Source organism: Atta cephalotes (assembly GCF_000143395.1).
Source record: "Atta cephalotes unplaced genomic scaffold scaffold00011, whole genome shotgun sequence".
Taxonomy (NCBI): Eukaryota; Metazoa; Arthropoda; class Insecta; order Hymenoptera; family Formicidae; genus Atta; species Atta cephalotes.
Genome location: NW_012130075.1, coordinates 4,521,640 through 4,539,197, shown reverse-complemented (window position 1 = coordinate 4,539,197; position 17,558 = coordinate 4,521,640). Strand labels below are relative to the sequence as shown.

At 33.2% G+C, this 17,558-nt stretch overlaps 1 protein-coding gene across 1 annotated transcript in view; it reads left to right on the top strand.

The window, feature by feature from the left end:
* The window catches only part of LOC105617074 (KN motif and ankyrin repeat domain-containing protein 2), an 18,014-nt gene extending 4,248 nt beyond the window's left edge, over window positions 1-13,766 (top strand). Inside the window, exons 4-9 of the mRNA XM_012198653.1 lie at window positions 7,749-7,864; window positions 8,250-8,330; window positions 8,992-9,219; window positions 10,174-11,417; window positions 12,583-13,186; window positions 13,323-13,766. Coding sequence (XP_012054043.1) covers window positions 7,749-7,864; window positions 8,250-8,330; window positions 8,992-9,219; window positions 10,174-11,417; window positions 12,583-13,186; window positions 13,323-13,766 — 2,717 coding nt within the window. The remainder of the gene's footprint in view (window positions 1-7,748; window positions 7,865-8,249; window positions 8,331-8,991; window positions 9,220-10,173; window positions 11,418-12,582; window positions 13,187-13,322) is intronic.
* Window positions 13,767-17,558: the final 3,792 nt, after the last annotated feature.

Genomic DNA, 17,558 nt, shown 5'->3' with positions numbered 1-17,558 from the left:
AGTAGTAGACGTAGTAGTATATATATTATTTATTTTACTTTACTTATTACTACTACTACTACTACTACTACTAACAACTACTACTACTACTACTCTCGCGCTCTCTCTCTCTCTCTCTCTCTCTCTCTCTCTCTCTCTCTCTCTCTCTCTCTCTCTCTGGTTTCAAAACTGTTACCTGGGCGATTATGTTTCGTTAGGACAATCGCATCCGTTTCTCACGATGTTAGAAGAGCCTCTCTGTGCTGGAGAAAAGAGTTTTCTTGTCTCTTTCTACGAGACGAGTCGACTCTTTCTTACTTGTTTTGCGATTTATCGTGTGACCGACAGCACCCCGCTGACAACGGAAACATGTCGCAAAGTGGATACGGTTTGTATCTTCTTTTGTCAATCAACTGGCAATTAGCATTATACAATCATCATAGATACAAGAAAGGAGAACGTCTAAAGAGGGAAAATTTGAATAAAGTGATTAGATGAATTGAAGTGAAATTTCTCTGTTTAATTTTAATATTTGAAAGCCAATTTAGAATTTGAATCAGTTTTAGTAAAATATTTGTAAAAATATTAATTATTTTTTGATATTATGTGTGATTAAACTTCTTGTTTCTTCAAAAATAAGTATAATTTGTCATCAAAATATTTTAACGATAATTTCAATGATATATAAAAACATTTGTATTTTGGTTTTATACCGGGAAAAAAATGTTATATAAATGTTATAGATATATTTTATATATAATTATATATAATTGTATATAAAATATGTTATGTCAATTTTTTATATAATTTTATATAATTTTATATGAAACATTTTTTCCCAGAATATATTATCTTTCCGTTAGATGTGACAGTGAATGCAAAAAGTATTCATAGAGAAAATATTTTTAAAAAAAAACTTTATTTTTAAAAAATAAATATTGTCCAGAAATGAGTCAACAAATTGATGTTGAATCAATATTGATACGATAATTTCAACACCAATTCGATGTCAAGTCGATATTTAATTGACATTTATTTCTTGGTTAGGTAAATTTATTCATAAAGAATAAAATAGATTGTATGTTTCTTAAAATTATATATACCAAAAAGATATGTCTTAATTATAGAAAATATATCATCTGAAAAATAAGAAAATTACAAATTCTATTGCTTGAATGCTCAAAAAGTATTCGAATAGTCGAAATTTAGCTTCTAAAATCAGGAATATATTCGAAGCTCGTTTGTTTATATTCGAATAGAATATGTTCATTGTATAAAATTATTAATTAATGTTTATTTTTACAAATAAGACTTTTTAAAAAAAATTTTCTTGTACGAATACATTCTGCTCTCACTACATGTATATTGTGAATTCGCGAATATTTATATGATATATACATGAAATTATTTCTCTATGTATCTCTCATCGTTAAATTACTAAATACTCTAATGAAATATTATACAGAGGAAAACAATTAGTCAAGTATCAATCAAGATCGACACAGATAACGGAAAATATTTCAAAGTGAAAGAAAGTTTTTAATAACATCCATTGTTTCCGTGAAAAAAGAAACGAATAATAAATTACACTCCTTGACAACGAAAGGAAAGATGCTCAAGATACATCGGTAGCTTAAGGTTAATATCCGCAAAAACGCGCGTTCTAAATCAATTAACAGATTTTAAAGTATAATAACATACTACTTCAAATCATCTCTCAGAGATCGGATCTACCGCGTAACAAGTTTCTTCGGCATCGCCCATCGATTAAATCCCACGTGAAAATACGTCGCGGTAGTTTCTTGCGGCTTTACGTGCTATTAAATAGCAATTCGAAGATAGCTAGCGGTCGTTTCTCCTCGGGCGGGCACGCAAAGAGGAGGTACGTACCGTATCATACGAGTTCGCGAGACTCGCGCTGCGGAACAGCGGAACGCGACGTGGACGGTGGAAGCCGACGCGACGCGACGGTGCGTGGCTGGAACCACCTGCTTCCGGTCGTTGTACCGCTGGCATGGCGGTTACCGCCACCGCGTTTTCCACGAGGTGCAACCGTATTACCCCGCGGTTACATTGCCGTTACATCGCCATTGTCATCGTCCGACCGCGATGTACAACACCCTTTCGAGCATTATCGTCTATTTGCCGATGCACACGAAATACATCACGCAATTAGCCAATGTATGTATTTATATAACAGATACATTTTTAACGAGTCTCTACGATATCAATTCGTAAGAAAGTAAACGTTTACTCTCATAGAAATGTAATATTAAAAGATAGTGATTAATTATTTATTCTGAATAATAAAAGCATTGAACAAAAGTGCAAAATAAATAACTTCTAGTATTGAATTGCGGCCAGTATTTTGGATTTTTGTAACGGTCGCATTACGTAATTATTATATTTACACATTTTTAATATATTTGTTAAATAGCATTAGAAAAGAATGTTGATAACATTTTAATTAAAGTAAGAGAGAATTTATACATTTTCATATTAATGTAATATGATTTCCATACTCCATATAGCGTGTAAATTTCGGAGCAATTTCCAATCACGTCGTATCTGATTAAGAAAGCGAAACGGTGCGTGTCGTGGTAATAACGAGGTGTTTGCCAGTCTCATAAACTGAAACGAGACGTCGAAATTTTCTCTCGCTGAGCTTAAAATAACCGAGTCCTCGCGACAGAGTATTAAAGCGATTGAATTTCAGAATTTCACATGTAACATGCAAAATGGTTGGTAGTCTAGGCCGATTGCTCAGATAGCGTGACTTCATCACTGTTCCTAGCCATTTCAATGCAACCTTGCTCGGGCAAGGTGGTCACATATGGTCGCCTGCACCTGTCGAGCTAAACACGCACGTACCCAACTGGTTCAACTATTTTCAAAGCACGTGCACATCGAGAATGAACGAAAATAAGATCGCGAAATCGCTAAAGCATCGACATAAACTCAATGACCGCGCGTAATCGGAAATAATGTCGCACGCAGCACGGTACAAATAATATAAGCAAATCTTACCAAAGTGTTTCGTGTCGTAATCGTGAATATTTATCGTTTGTTATGTTTAAGATTCGATCTCGCGTGTACTTGCGTGTGTCGAAGTAATTGCGACAAATAGCCTAATTAATTGCCCGAATGGCGTTGCTTGCCTGTTTGGCGACTGTATATATATATTATACAATCGTTGTTTAATCGTCAACAACATTCGTATGTTTAATTCAAGAAATTACATACCTCAATTAATTAGTGTTCAATGAATCTTAGTCGTTATTGCATAATTACGATAATTATTTTGTGGATGGACGTGATCACGTTTGTAAAAAACGTAAAAATTCTTTGCATATACCTCTTATAAATACATCTTTATTTTTAAAAAAATAATAAAGAATATTAATTTTCAACATTATAGATAATTCGTTGTTATTACGTAATCACTAGCAGGCAATACTAATTAATGACGCGTATGAAAGTATACGAAAATTGTAAAGGTTCGCAGGATACAAATTCTTTTGAGTAAATTATTAATTTTTTACATACCATTAACTATTACTCGATTTACTTCTCTCCTACCAAAGTCTTCTTCAAACGCAATGAACAATAATTATAAATAATTATTTCTCATTCTCTCGGAGAAGAACGCGAAATTTATTTAATACGAAACAATTTCACTTTAAAAATCATCATTCCAATCGGCAATACAAATATGTACTCATAGTGATTATTAATATTTTGCCGAGGTATACTATATCTCTCAATTGGAATAAATTTCAGGAAAAGTTTATTTGCTATTTTTCCGCAACTTGCCTGCTACCACAATTAACCCTTCATTTCTTGCGAGAAATATCCAGGATGCCCAGCCTTATAAATTCGTTAAATATAAACTATATATTTATATTATATGTATTTAGTGTAACTGGTTTACAATTTAAAAAGTAAAAAAAGTTTTTGCATCTTTGTCTAAAGGATGTACGTAATGTTATAAACTTAAATTATCAAAAAAAAACAGTGAAAATTGAAATATAATAATTTGCGAATAATAAGAAGAAAGAACGTAGATTAAAAGAACGTAAATAAATAATGTAGAGCTAAATACTCTGATATTTCGGATATTTTGGATATTTCGGATTTTTATTATGAGTTCATCAGATCGATTGTGTGAATGCATTAAATTAAACAGAAACCGATTGAATATTTCGTTGAATCTTCGAGCGTCATCGTCGAGACATTTCACGGCAACGAGCAGCTCACAGAGAAAGACCCGGATACCGCGAGATGTTGCTTTTTTCCCGCGATTAGCAAATCGGTGGAGCATCAAAAGAAGAAGAGGCCAACGAAGGAAGAGAGGTTTTCGTCCCCTACTCCATTCACCTTTAATGCGAACGGTTGGTGCGCTCGCCGAGGCTCGACGGCTCGACGGCATCACAGTAGTCAAACGCAAACTGTCGTCGAAGCGGCGAAGAACCGCGACGGGTGTATATCGGTGTATATCGGGCCGCCGAATGCGAGCGAACGAACGAAACGAATTTGTCTACCTACGCAAAACACGATGTGATTGCCTCTCGTTGCCTCGTCGAGCCAATTATATCATCAATTCTGAGCGACTTTAAAGTCGCCCTCCGAGTTATAACGTTCTCCCGGCGACCCAATTCGCCGAAATAAAATGTATAATGGGGAATAAACGAAAATAATATAGTAATCTCGTAAGAGTCGTAGCGGGCACGTCGCCGTCGCCGTCGCGTCGCGTCGCGTCGCGTCGCGTCGTGTTGACGACGAACAGTCTGGACAGTCTGGACTCCTCGACGGCTTCGTCATCGAGGGAAATCGGCCGAGATTGCGAGCGAGGACGATTACGAGAATGATTTCGCGATCGACAGTGCGGCGAAAGACCGATGATTTCGTAGCGGAGTGTTAACGCGCGGTTTCAACGCGAGTGCACTTCCTTTTTCGAACGATTGATCTGCGACGCTGTGAAGTTGGCCGTAAAAAATACATCCTGCCAATCTGTAATCTTTGCGTTTGAATGCTGACTCGCGATTGGCTGTAGAGACAAATATTCGATATTTAAAAAAAGGAATTGCTGAATTCTCAAAATAGATCTGTGACCTTGTAAGATAATGAATGAAAACATAATATTGGCTGATGATTTGAACCCAAAGCGATAGCGCGCGTTGTTCTAAAATTGAAAAATACGATAATGCATATCGAGTACGAAAAACGAATCGTGTTCTTAAAATATCGAACAATTGACAACAAAATAATTATAGAAATGTTAGAGAAACAATTAAATAATAAAAATGATGCTATCTTTAATTAATTTACTCGCGAAATGTTATTAATTGGTGAAATAACAAAGAATAAATTTCGTTGAAAACTGGCTTCCCCGACGGTTGTGAATTAAGTAAACAACAAACAGTAATCGGCAACTTCACGTTGGCGCGCGGGAATACACATTGTGTCGAGTGTTTTATCATAACAATTGCATCTCCTTCTGAAAAGTCACGCAGACAAGCACAATAGATTCACAAGACATCGACAAACGGCAAAAATGGGAGTGAAGAATTTCATTATGAAGAAGATTCCCTTCTGGAAGATGAAGGCGAAACGGAAATATCGTGAGTTCGTTTCAATGATCTGCATCTTTTGCAGACAAAAATATTTTTCGCTTGTAATTTTGATTTCTTCTGTGAGATCGATTAATATGCGCGATAATTTTCGAATTAAACTAAAATAGAAAGATATTGAATAGAACAAATTAAGACGATGTATCAACGATTGCAGCAACATTCACCTTGGCGCATGTATTTTTTTTTTATAATTTGACCGCTCTGGTATTGTAGAATGGACTGCCATTGTTTATCGTCATACTGTCTGATTAATGTCGCTAGCAGCGGCGCAAGCAATTAACAGATAGTTTATCTAGCTGTAAACAAGGTGAATTTGTTATCAAAAGAGTTGAATTCGTTATCTCGTCTCGTGAAATCGAACGACCTCAAAGATCGGTTGCTCTCTCCCTCTTTATATGCCGACATCCGATCACGATGTTACGCTATTCGCGAGCAGCGCGCGATGCCTTTTTCCATATTCGACAAGTGCATCTGCCTGAAACGTGAACGAGCAAAAAATGGAAGTGCCAGGGACATCGCGAAATCGGAGTGTCAGTGTTCGAAAAAAATCTTATTTGCGTTATCGTAACGATCAGTCAAAATGTAGTTTAGGAGCAGTGATATATAGAGAAGAAGCTGCATCGCAGCAAACGCATCCATAAATAACATATCTATAAATAACGCATCCATTTCATAAATTCGCAATTTTCATTTGCTCAGAATAAAGGATTATTAATTGAAGAATTAGATCGTATAAATCTTTCGTTTTGTTGAAAATGTAATTTTCTGGAAGTCTTTAAATAAACAGTGGTTATTTTATTATGACAAAAGCTAACTTCAGCTGACATGCGAACACGTAACTCTTGGCACGCAACAGTCGGATGGTTGCTTGTTAATTTCTTTCGCTCCTCTTTGCGACGAATTTATCGCGATCTCATGATAGGCATGCGGCAGAAATGTTCGTCTCTGCTATGAAACTTTCACGATGCTGGAGATCGGCATTTAGCCTTTTTATTTCACTTAATCCACATGTGCAATGCGCGTGATGCGTGATTCGTGATTCGAACGCTTCAACATTAATGATGATGCATATACTTATATAGAATCTGCAACCTTGCGACCTTAATTTTAATGATAAGTTTCTCCTCAATTAAGAGTCGATTTTTTCTTGGTAAAAATGAGGAAGGAAGTCATCGTTTATCACAACTTTTCATTTCGAATGCTAAATATCTTTACAAATCTCATTAAATCTTAAAATAATATTCCATTAAGTTTGAGGAGACATTATGCCAAAGAATATGTTATTAAAATTAAGATTGTAGACTGTGAAATATCTCGTGCAAATACATCGTTTGTCAAGAATTGCGTGCTGAAAATTTTGCATCGCGACGACCGAATCCACGAGATATATCACGACATTGTCAAAGGAATTTGTCATACGACTATGTCTGTCGCATTTCTTCATTGTTCTCTTCGAGATAACGTTCTGCTCTGTAAGGTAATTACTCAAGTGCCGATTAAAAAACATTTCGTCAGAACAGGTGAACTTAGCTTATTGTGAATGTTGCATAATAATACATATATGCAATAATAATATATAATATAACGATATACAATAATGATGACAAAAAATTTAATTATACTTCTCCATCTATTATCAAGTAATGATATGCAAAAAAGACCAATCAATGATTGCTAAAAGAAACAGCAACATTATTAATAGCTATATTAAATGAAATATTTCTAAGAAATATTCTTGTGTGATTCTATTGTATATCTGTAGATTCTAACAGGTTACAAAGAAAAAGAAAGACACAAAATATCAATTTATTAATGAAATTATTTTATTATTTGTTTCTTAAAATAAAAATATAAGTATTATATTAAATAATACACGTATCAATTACAGATTTTATTTTTCAAGCGTATATTTTTTTGAAAATCTCTCCCTCGTGCAGAGGAATCAGTTTAAATTAACTTCCTTAGTTAAAGGGTTAACAAAGCCGGAGGGCAGAGTTGATCGAAGAGGGAGATTAAAGTGGATGTTTCAAGCGCAATCACGTTTTCTCAGAAATGAATAAAATATTTCTTGCAAAAGAAATGCATCGAATAATTAAGCACATTGTACAGTTTTCCAAGACTGATTTTTTTCGCTAGATGGCACAAATGGGACGGCACCGGTGCAAAATGCGGCTCAGACAGACCAGCCGGCAGATTCTGACAACGCCAGCGTTGGAAGTGGCAATTCGAATCTTAGTACCGGCGCACTTCAGGTATGAAAAATTTATACTTTATTATATCTATATAATTATAATATAATTATAATATTACGACAAATTATACATTTAATTATTTTATAATTTATTTATTGTAAGAAAAAAATTCGAGCGACCGAAAATTGAAAAATTGCTTAATAATTTCATTCTTGCCACTATCTTATAAAAGATTTTTAATATTTTTATACATTATTCCCTATCATTCCTAGTTTTAATTGATAGTTTCTAATTAAATATTTCTTATAATCTTGATAATTAAGTCCTTATCAAGCTCCTTTTATTCTTTAGCTTCTAATTGTATATAATATAAATAAATTGATGCAACTTTGTAAAATATAAGAACAAGGAGAGAGAGAGTAATAATATTTTTTATATGTTACAGAATATCAGGGAACAAATGGCGGCATCTCTGGAACGAATGAAAGAGTTGGAGGAACAGGTCAAGGCGATTCCCATGCTGCAGGTGAGTTCTCACAAATTTCCTATTCTCCCACCTACGCTTTCGTAACGTTCATCGCCCGGCATGTAATTTGCACCCAGGCAAGGCTCTTCCGTTCTAGCGAAACGTTCGTGTGTAAGATATTCCCGCTGCTTTATCATGATCTCGTTGTTCTTATTATTATGACGACTTCTCGTTGTATTCAGTTGTATTCATAAACTATGCGAAAATATGAAGTTCTTACACATTTAAAAAAAAATGTTTCATGAATTTATATTTATACTCATATTTATACTGTATAATAATTACTACCAATTGTAATATAATAAACTTGACATAAAAAATAATAAAATTAAAGAAGATAAAGATTTTTAGTATTTTATTTTTGTATTAATTCAATTTTGTATTAATTTCATTTTATTTAATATAAAAAATGCAGAATATTCTATTTCCTTATTCTATCCATTGATACCTAATCTAAAAATATAATTACATAGAATTTATTTTATTGCTGTAATTTATGTAGTATTCTTTCAATTGATGTAATATTTCTATTACTTCCGCATGTGTTAAAAATCATGTTTTCTCACGCGTCGCAATTTTATCAGTCTCTATAAAAAAAAACTACACTATTGCTAAGCTTATCTAATACTGTACACGTAATCTCTTTCTTTTCCTCTCGCAGGTGCAAGTCTCGGTATTGAAAGAGGAGAAGCGTAATCTTCTACGGCAAGTGGACGAGCTGAGTAAAACGAATTCCTACAATGACACCCTACACAGGCATCGCAGCCAGTCGTTTTCAGAACAATGTACTCCCCTACGAAACCTGAAGAACTCTGAAAGCGTATCTACCAGGGACATGGGAACCATGTGTGGCGTGATGACAAGGGATGTCGGAGTATCGTACCAACCGGTAAGAATTGTATTTTTATTTAAATATCGTGCAAACTATTTATTTATTTAAATAGCTTTCTAATATCTACAAAAAATTTGAAATTCTAAATATTTGTTATTAAAATTATTTAATTAAATATTTTAGAATTTATATTATATTTTTTGTTGCTATTTTAATATAATGTTAATTTATTAACTTTAATGGTTTTATTGAACTTTACTATATATTTTTAGAATATTCTTTTGTCTAATTTCATGAACTTAATTGATTTATTTTTAATGTAATGTAAATGATTTATTTTTAATTCTATGAAATAAATAATAAATAAGGAACTAATCAAATTAGAATTAAAGATAATCAACATTATATATTAAAATTAATTTAAACGAACTTCTATACTATCTATATTTGATGTAATTTTTTTAGATTACATATTTAGTTTCTTTTTTAGAATCTTTCATTAAATTATTCGATTTATATATATCTCCTGAAATGAGCATCGATTGCTTCTCTAATCTCTAATTAGAAGTGAAAATCGGAATTTAATGGCGATATATTATTTCGCCGTGTCATTTTCTTACATCGTCAAGTTTCCGCGCGCGTGTATACATTTCGCGTAAATATTTGAAAATAGATACGTCGAGATTGAAGACTATAAAAATATTAATTACAACATGTATCCGCTCTTTAATACTATGCTGCGTTTCTTTCTGAAACTTCCCAGATATGTCATCGGCAATATAATCTGCTCGGTATGCAATGGTTCGTAATATTTAAAGCGATTAACAATGTATATTCAAAATCAATATTACGCTATTTTATGTAAGATTGTATAGCAATTATGTCGAAACTAATTAGTGTTTAAAAGGAGATATAAATATAATTCTGAACAAAAATGTACTTTAATAATATGTACTTATATTCAAATTTATCAAAACTCATTGCATTGAGTTAACAATTATTCGCGTACAGGTTCGAACGAGAGACGTCGGTATGATAACAAGCACACCGATCAAACCATCGTTACAAGAGAGTCATTTGCGAATCGAGGAGATTATACCCGAGATCCAAGATCAGAGTACTGTATTGGTCGACGAAACATCGTCAAACCTCTCGAACCTTTGCAATTCTCAGTCTCGCAGCTGGAAATCGAGTTTAACCCGCAGTCAACTGATGCTGGAGGAGGTCCTGCCGGAAGTACGAAAAAAACAATTAACGAGAACTCCACTTCAAGTGGAATCGATACTGCCTAACAATGAGAACAATGTGATTAATCGCAAAACCATAAAGAAAACACGAGACTTCGGTATTAATACGGAAAACAAATCCAGGAGTCTTGAATACAGTCACTTCCTAATTGAGGATATTGCACCGGAAGTGAAGAAGGAGATAAAAAAACGTTCTTACGGCACAACAACAAGATTAAGTATGAAGGATCTTCTATCGAAAGAAGATGCTGAATTGCTTGTGGAACATGCTTTAAGGAATTACAAGAACAATTTAATGAAAGATACTTCCTCCAGGAGCGTTCAATGCAGTCCAGAAACGCCCAAAGTCGCTGAGAAGCGGGATCGGTCGGTTCAAGTGACAGAACAGTTTAAAATGCGCTCACATGTGAGCGTAACTGCTAAGCCGATGACATCGGAAGTCGGGATTGAAGTCAAACTCGGTGCTTGCATCAGAAGCATAGGCGTTGGACCAGATCCAGTGCAGCCGCCTGTGTCGTTGAACTGGATAAATTTGAGGAGTCATTCATTCAACTATGGTGACACGCGAATGAAGACAAAAGCGAGCAAGTCGGTAGCGGTGATGGTGGAGGATTTGGTAAAAACCATCGCTCGCGGTACCGATACTTCCGGTCTCACGCCAAAGTGTCGAGATTTTGGTACCTCGACGATGAAGAAGACGTTGGTCGACGTGTCGGTCGGTGATTCTGTGAGGCCGCACATCTCGATCTCTTGCGCGGCGAATTATTGCGATAATTGCAAGGAGACAATCAAAAGTTTGGCGAAGCAAATAGCAAACAATGCAGAGAACAGCCTGAATCATCAGAACAGCAATATGGTATCCAGGATCCCGAGGCCGTCCCATATTCCTCTGAACACCAGTGATTATAGAAGACAATTCAAACGCCAGGACACTTACACAAAAATATCAGCCGCCGGTGTGATTAGATACGACGCGGACAATAAAGAGCAGTACGACAGTAGCAATCGGTTAGTCATTTGGAATTACTCTTTATTTTATCTTATCTTTTATGAGATACTGGAGAATTAACAAAGATTTAAGGATTACAACTCTATATCTTTATTAATTCTCCAGAAAACAAATTAATCATATCTAAATTAAATTCTGCAAAAAACGATGAATTAGGGAGAATAAATTATTTTAATAATATATTTAATTTAATAATAAATCGTTTATTGTTAAATATATATTATTTTATTCCATAAAGCTTTATATTCATTGGTGAAAATTACAAATTGTAGATAATTATTCTTTTAAATTATGTCAAGTTTAAATTTATTGTATAATTTTAAATTTTATACTTTTTATCAAAGAATAGATCAAAGTATTTACTCCTTCAGAACTCGATCTACCCTTCCCGCTCGACTACGCTCCACGCCATCTGTTATTTCCGTGGTCGAAGGTCGCTTGCAAGGGGGTTGTTTCGCGTAAAAGAGGGTGGGAAAAGGATAGCACGAAGCCAATTACAGAGCCGCGTATGACGTACTTCGTGTCTGCCAAGCGTGTCGAGATAGTTTGTTGTTGTTTTTGAGTCCATAGTTGCGCGCATGTCGAATGCGTCATCGAGTGCTCTTCCTGGCACAACAATCACATAAATACCGCGACGGAAGTGTCGAAGCGTCAGATATTGGTGCGCGTCCCACGTTGTACTGGCGGTTTTGCAATGGTGAACGAATAAGTGTATCTTCGATCTGGACAGATCGATGCAACAGCAAACCACCTCTCGTTTATTTAGCGATTTTGAAATCTCCGATATCTCGCCTTGTTCGGCCACGGAAGGGTAATTTTCCCCTCCTTCCACTATCTTACTTCTATTTACAGCATCATACTTATTGTCATTAATTTCATCAGTATTGTGTTTTGAATTTTTAATATTTTAATATTAATAACTTAACGATACTTTTATAATATTTTATAAATCTTTTTTATTTAAGATTTGAAATTCAACCTTTTCGATTATGCCAATTAGATTATATTAATTTTATTGAATTAAATTTTGTAGCTTTCCTTACATATACAAAGAAATAATAATTAATTAGATAAGTTTTATATGTATATAAGTATTATATGTGTATGTATCTATCAAGTATTCTTAAACAGATATTTTAAAAAAAATGTTCTTGGCTCTCGCAGTATTCAACAACTGCAATCCGAGAAAACCAAGGATGAGAAGATTGTGTCAGAAGAGATGTGTAACGTGGAGAAGGAGACAGATAACGAGGAGAAATCGGAGCTACCAGAATCAGCTTTGTTTCAACCAATTCAAGATAAGCCTAGGAAAAAGGTTGAGCCCTCGAAGGAGATGCAGGCCGCTATGAAGGTGCTCAACGACAGTATCAAGAAATCACCTAGCAGAAATATCTCTCATCAGCTTAAAAATGCTACCAATATTATACAACAAGAATGGTTCAAAATATCCAGCACATCTAGCGCGAATCCGTTAGATGTCGAGGATTATTTGGACCGTTTTGAGGAATGCTCCAGCACTCTGCTGGAGTACATTGTCAATATGACGGACACCAGTGGAAATACAGCGATGCACTATGCGGTCTCTCATGGCAATTTCGACGTGGTGTCTATATTATTAGATTCGAAAGTCTGCGATATTAATAAGGCGAACGTGGCTGGTTACACGGCTGTGATGTTAGCTGCTCTGGCAGAAGTCAGAAATTCCACGCACGCCTCGGTAGCGAATAGATTGTTCCAGCTTGCTGACGTCAACATCCGAGCAAAATTGGTAAGCTCAGCTACATTATAATAAATATAATAGAAACATTATATGAAAATAATAAGGAAAATTTTCTTCCACTCTTTCTAAAATATAATAAAATATATTCTCTTTATAATTCTCTAATTTTTTTCTGTGCAAACAGCATGGACAAACTGCGCTGATGTTGGCAGTATCACACGGACGTAAGGATATGACGCAACTGCTTCTAGATGCTGGAGCAGCAGTTAATATCCAGGATGAAGACGGTAGCACCGCGCTAATGTGCGCAGCGGAACACGGCCACACTGAGATCGTGAGATTGCTCCTTGCACATCCGGACTGCGATCCATCTATAGTCGACGTAGATGGCAGTTCGGCCCTGAAGATCGCCTTGGAGGCGGGTAATCGGGATATTGGAGTGCTACTTTATGCTCATGAGCACGTTAATCGGGGCATTAGCCCATATTCTACTCTAAGACGAAGCAGAAGAGGTTCCAAGCCGACAACACCCACTGGACCGTCTCCATCGGCTCCAGCTAGCCCGGCGCCATCACGACGTATTCACTCGTCCAGCGTTTCTCTGAACACATCGAAATATTCCAAATAATTCCGATAGCAGATCCTTTATGTATTTTCTTAAGATTCATCCATCATGATTTTTCTTTTCGCACATTATTTAAAACGTATAGTAATTGGCAAGCGCGAGTCACAGTATAACTGGAACTTTATATTTAAGTATAACTCTTCTTTTATACAGTCTGTTTTATATTTTCCTATAAGTTATGGTTATATTTATAATGTGTATTATTATATACACCATAACTGAAAACATACGACGATACATTGAAGTCCTCTTGCCTAACGATCGATTTCTTTCGATAGAACTGTATTGTATAATTTAGGAAATCAAGAACAATGCTCAACACTGTATATATCTATTCAGGGTAACGTTGGAAAAATCTTATAGTTTAGTTTGTAGCAGTAATCTTTAATAATAGTCCAGTATAGGTGCTGTCAGACATTTTGACGAATCTTTCATAAATCCTTCGTAAATTTTATACGATTTTGATTGTATAGCACATCCTGGAATACAATTTTTCTCTTAGACAGGGTGTGGAAGTACAAAATAATTAATATCCGATAATGACGATACAATCCACAGCAAAGAAAATTGGTCAACTTTTTGTTTTTTTTTTTTCTTTTTGATTCTGTGGCATTGAACATTCCAAAAAGAACAATCGTCGATCCGAATTTCTTACGGTAGAAATTTATACAATATTTAATACATCCAAATTTCAGGCCTAATCTCAAATTATTCCTTGGGATCAAATCATGGGTCAATATCGTGTGCATATTTATGTACACACGATATATAGATATACCGATATGCGTAGAGAAACATTACGTAGTGATATATGTAATAAATGTATAATGTTATAACAGTGTGAGAATTTTACGATTTAATAATTGACGGCGTTTTCATGCGCGAGCGACATCAAACGTACTTATCACTGTTCTACGTTGAGATAAAGATGTTAGATAGTGAAAATTGTATAAAAGCAGTATATCTAGTTGTAAAATGTATCGAAAGACTTACGAAGAAAATTATGTTTTTGAACTTGTTAACAATTTTCATATCGAGAATTTTATACATGGTCATATCGAGACGTTAATACATGTTTATTTAACCGAATGAATCGTCAACATGAGCATTGAGAATAATAGCGTTCCATTTATGTAAAAGAAGAATAAATACATTGTGAACGTTTTTCTTATAAGGTTGTGAATAGAGTTATAATTAAATTATATTTAAGTTCGAGAGAGATCAAAGATCCATAGTTAAACATTATCGTAAGTGTTTCTCCATCTCCGAGAGTAATTCTATGGCGATTGTTGGCGTGAGATATAATTGTCTGTATATCAAACGTATAGACAATGAATGAAACATCTTGATACTGTAGGAATTTATAGAAAGTAGAAAAGTACTCCTTTATTGTTTGTGCCTTTATATTTAATATATAATACTATTAATAATTCTGAAACGATTCTTTAAATATCCTTTGTCTATAATCAATCTAATATGTATTTTATAAGGAAAAAATATTTCTTAACAGAATAACAATTTTCTCAAAAGTAATATAAAGAATATTTAAGACATATAAGAGTCAAATATAAAAATTTTTTTAAAACATTAAAATTCCAACGAAAAATATACTCTGTAATTAATTAAAAAAAAATCAAATATAAAATTATATTTCATATAAATGTTTCATAAATATATTACATGTTATATTACACATTTTGAATTTATACAATGTTTTTAAACATCGAAAAATAAAGAAAAAAAATCTTAATCTCCAAAAAAATATGGAGGATTTCCACAAGGCATACATACTGACATCATAAACAAAATCTGACTTTGCAATACCAAAACTATTTTCACATCTACTATTATTCTTCAGTCAGTGTTATATATATTTACATATATTTTTACCTCGAGAGTATTTTAAATATACTTATATATAATTTTAATTTTATATATTATTAATTTTATATCATGATCAACTTATTTCTACATTGACCATGATATCGTTAATTTATTTTTTGACTATTACACTTTCTTATTATAAACGATCATACTGACTTTTAATATAAATTGATGAATATCTTCTCGACATTCGACAGGCGAAACATAATTATATAGCTAGTTTGGTGAGTTTTTTCTATCAGAGAAACGTATTTGTTTGTTTTTCGTCATTGTAGAATCCATTTAATTTATTTCTAATTTGACTTTTTATCAGAACATTGGCAAATTTTAAATAACCGGTCTAAACCGCTATTACCAAGAAATATTTTAGAGACGGAAATTGCTTGCAAGCGATTAGACGACCAATTGTTTAAAATTTGCTAATGTTCTAGTAAAAAGTTAAATTAGAAATAAATTAAATGAATTGTACGATGAAAAACAAATAAATACGTCTCTGGTAAAAAAAAATTACCTGAACTGAGCATAGTTATGTTTCGCATGTCGAAAAGATACAGGTAAAATAGCGATATTACGGTCAATATAGAAATAAGTTGATCATGATACACAAAATTAATAATATATAAAATTAAAATCATATATAAGGGCTCGGTAAAATAACTGATTTATTTAAAACAAAAAATAAAAAATAGTTTCAAAAACTTATTTAAAATATAAAATTGTAAGAGTCGGTAAAGTAATTGATACGACTTATTTGAAATAAAAAATATAAAATAGCTTCTAAGAACTTATTTAAATAAGAAATAGGTCACAAGAAATTATTTAAAATATAAGATAAGAAATATGTACTTTAAATAAACGTTTCAAATAGTAAATACAAACAGTAAGAAATATTAAATAAGAAATAGTCAGAAGAAGTTAGTTAAAATAATAAATAATAACGTTTTAATTTTTTCTTTATTTAAAATATACGTTTTAAATAAATTTATTTGAAATAAGACTGAGTGCTGTATAAGTATATTTAAGATACGTCTCAAGATAAAAATATATGTAATATATGTACTGTCACGATAGACAAACGCTGACTAAAGAATAATAATAGATTGAAAATAGTCTTGGTATTGTAAAGTCAGATTTTGTTTATGTTTGATATGTATATGTTTCATAGAGACACTATCTAACCGGCCGTCCTTCCGTTTTCTTGGCAATAGATACTCTTGATGGTTTGCCAGACCACTGAAAAAGAATTACATGAAAAATTTCTTGAATCTGCCAGGGATGGAATCTGAGTCCTCTAACATGATAGACTCGCATGTTGTTCACCATGCTATGTTCGTGCTCTTTAATATATTTATATGAATAAATTGATAAAAATGAAATATAATGATAAATGTCGCAACAAAAAATATAAAGATCACTAAGGATCATTTAAAATATATTCCCAGATAATATTTATGTTGCATAAGATATCTTTTAGACATCTTTTAGACATAAAACATTTAAAAAATATCTTTTAGATATGCAACATAAATGTTATCTGGGTTCTATCAACTACATTATAAATCGAAATATGTTAACAATTCACTTGGCAAGACTTAGTAGAGTTTTAAATAGACGCATATGTCAAATTGTATTATTAAAATTACTTATTGGACAAAATTTATGAAAACAAAAAATTGTTTTTTAAATATTTGCTTATCATTAGATAAATCGTAATATTATTATTACAAACTTGATAAATTAAAGTAATGATATTAGAGTCAGATATTTTTTTTTCAATTTTATTCCGAAGAAGGCTCAAAATTAAATGAGGCGAAACATATATGTACATTGTACATATAAAATTTTTTAAATACATATATCGTTTTACTTTGCGCTTCGATTTCCGCGCTCGACTTCTAAGTGCTCTTTTTT